At 55.5% G+C, this 9,028-nt stretch overlaps 2 protein-coding genes across 2 annotated transcripts; both read left to right on the forward strand.

Moving 5' to 3' along the window:
- The first annotated feature begins 423 nt into the window (after positions 1 to 423).
- On the forward strand, positions 424 to 3,683 carry HOXD10 (homeobox D10). The gene is made up of 2 exons (XM_007112001.3): positions 424 to 1,378; positions 2,715 to 3,683. The coding sequence occupies exons 1-2, from the start codon at positions 424 to 426 to the stop codon at positions 2,990 to 2,992; spliced, it is 1,233 nt and encodes a 410-aa protein (XP_007112063.1). The 3' UTR covers positions 2,993 to 3,683.
- Positions 3,684 to 6,408: 2,725 nt separating this feature from the next.
- On the forward strand, positions 6,409 to 8,782 carry HOXD9 (homeobox D9). Its single transcript, XM_007112002.3, has 2 exons — positions 6,409 to 7,476; positions 7,824 to 8,782. The coding sequence occupies exons 1-2, from the start codon at positions 6,687 to 6,689 to the stop codon at positions 8,063 to 8,065; spliced, it is 1,032 nt and encodes a 343-aa protein (XP_007112064.1). The 5' UTR covers positions 6,409 to 6,686; the 3' UTR covers positions 8,066 to 8,782.
- The last annotated feature ends 246 nt before the right edge of the window (positions 8,783 to 9,028 follow it).

Here is a 9,028-nt window from a genome sequence, read left to right on the forward strand (position 1 = left end):
CGCCTCCGCTCCCCAGGATATCTTGGCCGCGTCTCCGCACCAGAGCTCTTTACTGTGGACCCTTGGGGTGGTATGTCTCAGAGCCTGGGGAATCCAACTCACCTTCCCAGGCTGCCTGGGACAAAATGAACCAGGCTGGGCCCCCAACCCCGCCCTGGCCCCGGCCCTCTTGGGCGCCTTCTGCCTGGGCGTGTGCGGAGAATGCTTCTGTGTGCTGGCGCCACGGCGCCCCGGCTTCCCTCCCCGCGTGTGTCCTCCCGGAGACCCCTCGGGCCGAGCCTTTCCTTCCGCCTGCGGGGCCCAGCGGCTGGAGTGGGGGACGCGAGTGGGGCGGGCGGGCCGAGCGAGCCCCGGGAGGCAGGCGGACGGCGGAGAGTGCTGGGCCGGTTGTCTCCAGCGCGCACTATCGCGGGCGCGTAGTAGATGTCGCTGTTGTCCGTGCTTACGCGGCCGGCTGGCCGGGCTCTGGAGCACGTGACCTGCGAGGAGGCTGCGGCTCAAGGCCATTTTCAAATCTCATTGGTTTGGTTGTCATGTGGTCGGCAGAGGCATCCACAATTACACGGGGAATGTTTTCCTAGAGATGTCAGCCTACAAAGGACACAATCTCTCTTCTTCAAATTCCTCCCCAAAATGTCCTTTCCCAACAGCTCTCCTGCTGCTAATACTTTTTTAGTAGATTCCTTGATCAGTGCCTGCAGGAGTGACAGTTTTTATTCGAGCAGCGCCAGCATGTACATGCCACCACCTAGCGCAGACATGGGGACCTATGGAATGCAAACCTGTGGACTACTCCCGTCTCTGGCCAAAAGAGAAGTGAACCACCAAAATATGGGTATGAATGTGCATCCTTATATACCTCAAGTAGACAGTTGGACAGACCCGAACAGATCTTGTCGAATAGAGCAACCTGTTACACAGCAAGTCCCTACTTGCTCCTTCACCACCAACATTAAGGAAGAATCCAATTGCTGCATGTATTCTGATAAGCGCAACAAACTCATTTCTGCTGAGGTCCCTTCGTACCAGAGGCTGGTCCCTGAGTCCTGTCCCGTTGAGAACCCTGAGGTTCCTGTCCCTGGATATTTTAGACTGAGTCAGACCTACGCCACCGGGAAAACCCAAGAGTACAATAACAGCCCCGAAGGCAGCTCCACAGTCATGCTCCAGCTCAACCCTCGCGGCGCGGCCAAGCCGCAGCTCTCGGCCGCCCAGCTGCAGATGGAAGAGAAGATGAACGAGCCCGCAAGTGGCCAGGAGCCCGCCAAAGTCTCCCAGGTGGAGAGCCCCGAGGCCAAGGGCGGCCTTCCAGAAGAGAGGAGTTGCCTGGCTGAGGTCTCCGTGTCCAGTCCCGAAGTACAGGAGAAGGAAAGCAAAGGTCGGTATGAGCAGAGTTGCCACTCCAGCGGGGCGCGCAGCCCGGGAACCCGGCAGATAGAGGGAACTCCTGGGTGCCCAGTGCCAAACCCGGCAGCCTGGGGCCCCGACTGGGAAGTGCCACTCCTCCCCGCTCTTAGAGGGGCAATCTTAGTCCCGAGATGGTTTCCGCTTTTCCTGCGCTGCCCTCGCCCTCCTGGCTACTCCTGGCCCCGCGCTCATGGCGCCCCGGCAGAGGAAGGGCTTGCTGGGTTTATTTTTCCTGAGCTAGACCTGAAATGCAACAAAAGAGCGCAAATGAGACCTGCGGCTGGTAAACACGGCCCCAGAACCTCCTTTCTCCTGCTCAGATTTGTAGTCCCAGCCCTGCCTTTCACCCAACGATGATTTTAAGGTGTTCCAAGGCACCGTGTTTGTGTTCAAGTGTATGCACCCCGCATCCTGCGAGCTTGGGGGCGGCAAGAGGAATGAGGTAGCTGGGCCGGTTGGTGCTTGGGCCGAAGAACAGGGCTCCTTGCCTCTGCGGAGCTAGGTAACCTTGGCTTTGTCTGGGGAAAGTGCCGCAAGCTTTGCAATCCATTTGCAAAGGCGGCAAAGGCAGGAGGGGGAGAGAATGGAATGTGTGTGGCCCACCCAGCAGGGCCAGCCTGAGGGCTGGGCAGGGCAAAGAGCCAGGGGCTCTGGCTTTTCTGCCCCTGATCTCCCCCAGTGCTCAGAGTTGGGCCACAGAAAGGAGCTACATTTCTGGGAGAATGTTTTTGTGTGGGGGCAAGAAAGCATAAGAATTCAGGAAATTCTTGGGCACACAGCGATGCCCAAGCAGGGCGGAGAAGGCGTACTCGGTTATCTTTTGAAAGAGAATTGGTACCTATTAACCTGGCTGTGCGGGGCTCCCTGCCTGCCTAGGAGAAGTGGGAAAGAAGTGTCAGACTTGGGGATCTGAGGAAGCAGTGGGGTTTGTAGGCTTGTCAGGCTGTGGCTTGCTTCTTCCACTCTAGCCCTGCAGTAAGATGATCACTTAGAATGTTGCTGGTGATATCCTGAAAGTTTACTATTGTACTAATATTTTGTGCAGGTCAGAAAGTAGAGAGAGAGAGATTGAGAGAATGCTGACACAGAGGGCGAGAGTACCCACCCATCGTGTCATTTGGGGTATTTTAACTAATCTGGCATCATTTACAAATCCCTTCCAGGGCCCACCTCGTGTGAGTAATGTGTAATACCAGCATTTCCCAAAGGGCCTGGCTGCCAGAGGGGTCATGGCCAAGGGTACATTTGAACAGACTGAGAAAAAAAAATTCTTGATTTTTTTCTTCTTCTCCCTTTAATTTTGTTAGAGGAAATCAAGTCTGATACTCCAACCAGCAATTGGCTCACTGCAAAGAGTGGCAGAAAGAAGAGGTGCCCTTACACTAAGCACCAAACGCTGGAATTAGAAAAAGAGTTCTTGTTCAATATGTATCTCACCCGCGAGCGCCGCCTAGAGATCAGTAAGAGCGTTAACCTCACCGACAGGCAGGTCAAGATTTGGTTTCAAAACCGCCGAATGAAACTCAAGAAGATGAGCCGAGAGAACCGGATCCGAGAACTGACCGCCAACCTCACCTTCTCTTAGGTCCGAGGCCCGTCAGAGGCCAGGATCGGAGAGGCGGCACCGATTTCCAGGGCCGAGTACTGGAGGACTGGGAAGGCGGAAACAAAACCTTCATTGCTCTTTGTTTTTTTGTTTTTGTTTTTGTTTTTTCCTGCTAGAATGTGACTTTGGGGTCATTCTGTTCGTGCTGCAAGTGATCTGTAATCCCTATGAGTATATATATATATATATATATATATAAACTAGCACATGTAATTTATTATTTTTTTCATCGTAATGCAGGGTAACTATTACTGCGAATTTTCATTTGGGTCTTAACTTACTGGAACTGTAGAGCATCCATCAATCCACTCGTCCATCCAGCAATGTGACTTTTTCATGTTTTTCCTAACACAAAAGGTCTGTGTGTGTGGTTAGTCCATGAGCTCATGGCGTTTTGAGTACATCCAGTACTTAAAAGTACTTTTACATATATAGTTTAAAAAGATTAAGAAAACCCACAAGCTTTGGGGGGAGGGACTAAAAAAGCACATTACAATGTATCTTTTTGCAAATGAGTTTAGCAGTTGTCCTTGGTGAGATGGAATATTGAGACTTTGCCTTGTAGCCTTTCCCTTGTGGTGCATCTATGGTTTGGTAGAAGTACAACAGCAACCTGTCCTTTCTGTGCATGTTCTGGTCGCATGTATAATGCAATAAACTCTGGAAACGAGTGTACTCCCTCTGCTTTCTGAAATGGAAATATGTTACGGTGGAAATGAAAGACTTTGGTGAGATTGTCTTCCTGTTAAACTGCTTGTTTGGGGCAGTTGTCCGGGTGGTAGAGAGCGGGGCGGGGAAATGGGAGAGAAAAGCTGAAGGGGGTCTTTGGTGCTGAAATTTGGCAGTGGTCAGGGGAGTGATAATCCAAACTGTGTGTGCTGTTTTCCTAGTTGGGAAGAAGGAGGGTCCCCTCTCCCCCTCCCCCAATGATAGTAACATAATTGATTTGTCAGTGGGTGTGAGCTTCCCCTCTAGTCTCAGCCTGGTAAGTAAGCCTGTGCCCAAACCGCATTTTCCTCGCAGCTCCCCACTTGTGTGTCTTCCTCTCTTTGGTTTTGGTTGTGTTATTTTTAATGCTTTCAGTGGAGTCTTGGAGATTTCTGGCTGGTGTGCCATCATCAGGGGCTGGGTTGAAATCTGTCTTGCCTACCTGGAAGCCGCCAGGCCTCCATTACAGGAGCAAGGACAAGCAGCAACTTAGCATTGCATCGGATCCAATTCGGCCCCCATTTCCCTCACCCCCACCCCCACCCCCATCCCAAGTGCAAGACAGCCAGGCCAAAGTGAAGTCGAGGATGGGTGAGTTTTCCCATCCCACGTTGCCCTGGTTTCCTTGTGGAAGGATTTTATGCTCAGTCATTACCTTTTAGTGGCCTACATGAAAAAAATTTTTAAAGGAAGAAAAGGTTTTCCCCAGTTAGTCCTCCTCTATTTAATTACAAAATGCTGGTTGGAGCCATTGTATCTGGGAGGCAAGAAAATATACGAAGGGTGACCGAAAGAGAATTTACAGATGAACATGACTTCCCATGAAGTCCAATGTTCCAGCTACCACCATGGCTCAGAAAACTCCAGCCAGCTTTCACGTGTGTGTGTGTGTGTGTGTGTGTGTGTGTGTGTGTGTGTGTACACAGATAGATAGATAGATAGATTGCAGGATCCTCAGCCCAAGAGGGTCCAGACTTTAGTCTGGCCAGGGAGGAGAGAGGAGAGGCCTTGGGGGGATGAGCTGACAGAGAATTCGTTACCCCATGTTGTACTGTGGTTTCAGAGGGTCTCCGATAGATTCAAGCAGCTTCACAAAACACGTCCTTTTCATTTGTCCCCTTTTTTAGGGGGTCTGAGCCTTAAAACCCTCATCCAATGAGTCTTTGGGAGACTCAGTATTTATTCAGAGTTTTAAACTTCCTCCTGAAAACGAAGAGTCTTTCCCAGTTCCAAGACAGAACCCTTTAGGGAAGCCATTTCCTAGGGTGGAAGAGGGATGGCTGCGCATCAGTGCCAGGCTGGTAACACTGAAATAGATTTGCCCAGACCTCCATTGGTTGGGCAGAAGAGGAGGGCAATTTTAGCTTCTCAGTTTACCCCCTGCGATGTGGGGAGCACCATTCGTTGTTGACAGGGGGCCATGTCTCGGAGGAAAACCCGTGCTACAGGCAAAGGCAGCTCCTCTGGAATAAAATCAGAAAGCCATTGGCAAAGGCAATCGATTAGGCCAGAAATAGCCATTTCCCCCCTTCCTTTCCGGGGCTCGAGGTGGGCTGGGAGCCCTCCAAGGGTGCGCTGGTCAACTTGTAGAGCGAGGAATATATCCTCCACCGCTGGCGCCCCAGCTGCTTTTGTTTCGGGTCCCAGCCGGGCTTCCGAGGCTCTGTACCATGGATTTGGGAGTGACAATGGGCATTTCCCTCAGATTCAAGGCTGCCCAGCCTTACCTTTGGAGGCTTAAAAAAAAAAAAAAGAAAAAAGAAAGAAAGAACAGAATTCCTAAGAGAGTAGCCCAAGGACCAAGCCATTTAAAAGACATATCCGAAATCCACTCAGAGGGCTTTAAGTGGGAACCATGGGAAGCGGCCTGGCCCAGGGACATGTTGGCCTCTTTGAGGCGAGTCGGGGGCGGGGGGCAGCGGGTGGGAGCGGGCCTGCTCTACAATCTGGGTTCTGCCCTATGGCGTGTTCTCTTCCAGGACCTTTCCAGAAGTCCCGAAGAAGACAAGGCACCCTGGCCGCCACTGTCCGCGCAGTGCCCACTGCCAGCCTGCGGACGCTTCCGAGGGCAGACAGAGCCCGGGCGGTGGCCGCCGCCACGCCCAGCCCACGGGCCAGGCCGCCCCAGCTCACCCCTCGGGCCTCGGCGTGTGCTCAGCCTCACGTCGGGGGTGTGTGTAGCTGCGCGCGCGTGTGTGAGTGTGGTAGGGGGAGGGGACCCTCCGAGCTGCTCCATCCGTCCGTTTTATTAGGGACACATTAATCTATAATCAAATACACCTCATAAAATTTTTATTGAAAGGCATAATATCATTACAGAGGTCTTCCACCTGTTTTAAACAACACGACAAGCTGTGAGAGAGCGTGTGTGTGGGTATGTGTAGGGAGGGGTGGCTTTGGGTCGGGAGAGAGGCACGGGGAAAAGAACTCCTCTCGGGCGCCAGGGGGGCCGCCTCCGAAGGCCGTCCTGTCTCGGGCCGCACCGGCTCTGCGCTCCCCCCCGGGCTACTCTGGGCTCTGCCAAGTGCTCGGTGCTCCCAGGACGCACGGTCGGTAGCTCCGAGTCCAGGCACTGGGGAGGCAGCACCAGCTCCGGACTGCAAGACCGAGTGCGGCCAGAAGTGGGGAACAAATAGTCCCCAGCGCCTCCTCCGGCCGCGATCGGGCGTGTGGTCCCAGCCGCTGCCGGGCTGGCCGAGTCAGGCCGGGCTGAACCCGGCGCACGGGTTGGGACCCGCGGGCTCTAATTGCCGCGCTTATGTTGATGATTTTTTTTTTTTTAAATCACAGCAGCCCCCAGTTTAGCGGACTGATTTACTCCCGGTATTGGTAAATATGATCACGTGGGCTGCGCGACCAATGGTGGAGGCTGCAGCCTGCGAACTAGTCGGCGGCTCGGGCGCCGGCGGGGAGCGGCGCGGCGGCGGGCAGTGTAACCTTGGGTGGGAGCGCACGGCGCCTCAAAATGTCCTCCAGTGGCACCCTCAGCAACTACTACGTGGACTCGCTCATAGGCCATGAGGGCGACGAAGTGTTCGCCGCGCGCTTCGGACCTCCAGGGCCTGGCGCGCAGGGCAGGCCCGCAGGTGTGGCCGACAGCCCGGCCGCCGCCGCCGCCGAGTTTGCCTCGTGTAGTTTCGCCCCCAAATCGGCCGTGTTCTCCGCCTCGTGGTCCGCGGTGCCCGCCCAGCCCCCAGCGGCGGCGGCGATGAGCGGCCTCTACCACCCATACGTGCCCCCGCCGCGCCTGGCCGCCGCCGCCTCCGAGCCCGGCCGCTACATGCGCTCCTGGATGGAGCCGCTGTCCGGCTTCCCGGGTGGTGCGGGCGGTGGCGGAGGCGACGGTGGCCCGGGCCCTGGTCCCAGCCGTGGCCCCAGCGGTCCACCCAACGGGCGCCACTACGGGATTAAGCCTGAAAATGGAGCGGCACCGGCCGCCGTCACCGCCGCCACCACCACCTCCACCTCCACCTCCTCCTCCACTTCCTCGTCTTCCTCCTCCAAACGGACTGAGTGCTCCGCGGCCCGGGAGTCCCAGGGGAGTGGCGGCCCCGAGTTCTCGTGCAACTCGTTCCTACGGGGCAAGGCGGCAGCAGTGGCTGGGGGAACCGGGCCCGGGGCGGGGATCGGGTCTGGGTCCGGGGCAGGCGGCTCATCGGAGCCCTCGGCTTGCAGCGACCACCCGAGCCCGGGCTGCCCGCTGAAGGAGGAGGAGAAGCAGCATCCGCAGCCGCCGCAGCAGCAACTTGACCCAAGTAAGTGCAAAAGAAATTGCCCCCTGATTTATTGCTGAAACCTGTAAGGCTCGAATGTGCAAAACTGATAGTTTTACTAACCTATAAAAACGTCTAGACGCCTACCCTAGCCTAGGCGAGCAACACGCATCCATAAAAAAGCTTCCCATAACCACCTACCCTGGGCGCGAGGTTTGTACGGTAAACAGAGCGCGGGCATTAAGGCTTTTTATGATAATTCCCCCCAAGTTGTGAAAAGCAGCCATCCTTGGTGAAATTAATTTAACGACCTCTCTCCCCCACCCTGTCGTCTCTCCCTGCCTCCCCTCCGCCCCTCACTCCCCTTCTCCAAACACCCCTCTTCATAGACAACCCCGCAGCAAACTGGATCCACGCTCGCTCCACCCGGAAAAAGCGCTGTCCCTACACCAAATACCAGACGCTTGAGCTGGAGAAGGAATTCCTCTTCAACATGTACCTCACCCGGGACCGGCGCTATGAGGTGGCAAGGATTCTGAACCTCACAGAGAGACAGGTCAAAATCTGGTTCCAGAATCGTAGGATGAAAATGAAAAAGATGAGCAAGGAGAAATGCCCCAAAGGAGACTGACCCGGCGCGGCGCCGGTGGGACCGCTCGCTTTGCAGTGGCAGAGGGTTTTTGTGTGTGTGTGGGTGCTTGATTTCCAGAAGTTCTCCAGCGATTCGGACATTTCCCCCCCCGGCCTTTTTTTTTTTTAAGGTAGAAGTGACTGTGTGGTTGATTTCTGTGAGGTATTTGGGGGACTGTATTTGCTCGCTTATGTGTTGGAGAAACCAAGTGGCTTTGGGGTGTTGCCCTATCCCGCTCCCCCGTTTCCTGTCCCTTTGGTTCCTTAGGAAATGCTATATTTTGTGAGTGCACGTCGGTTTGAGGAGCCCTCTCTGTGTAAATGTCCCCTATGTTTCTGAAAAGTGCTGTAGTTTAGCCCCCAGCGCTGCTCAAGCAGGGGCCAAGCGCACCCCACTTCCGAGAGTGGAGGCAGAGCGACGACAATGAGGAGGCCGGCCTAGGCTGAGCCCCGGCCGTGTTGCCCACCGGTTACGGAAGTCCTCTTTCCTCAGGGAGCCCGCGGGCCCTCCACTGAGACCTGGAATGAGGCCGAGAGAGAAGCCCAGGGCCTCCGGTGGGTCGGTGGGTTTCTTCTCAGGGCACTGGAGGAGCCGCTCTCTCCCCGGGAGGGCTTGGCGCCCGTGGGCGGCCGCGGGTGTAGGCCCTCCCGGTTCCTGCCTGAGGACCAGTTGTAAATGTTACCGCTTCCTACCAATAAATGCTGACCTGATCAAATGGAGCCCAGACGCTGGCCCTGAACATTGTGTGCTTGCTTTCTCCGGCTCTCTGCAAAATGTCACCCTCATGGGACTTCTCCCCCATCCCTGGGAAGGAGACGCTGCTAAAAATCCGGGGCCCTTCCACCTGAGAGGTCTCTCTGATGTGCCTCTGAGTCTCCCTTTGGGTGGGCAGACCCAGCCTTGAGCACAGCCCCCTGGGGGCACTTGGCCGTCCTCCCCCCGCCCCCCGCCGCCCAGCCTGCT

Source organism: Physeter macrocephalus, chromosome 2, assembly GCF_002837175.3.
Source record: "Physeter macrocephalus isolate SW-GA chromosome 2, ASM283717v5, whole genome shotgun sequence".
In the NCBI taxonomy this organism is placed as follows: domain Eukaryota; kingdom Metazoa; phylum Chordata; class Mammalia; order Artiodactyla; family Physeteridae; genus Physeter; species Physeter macrocephalus.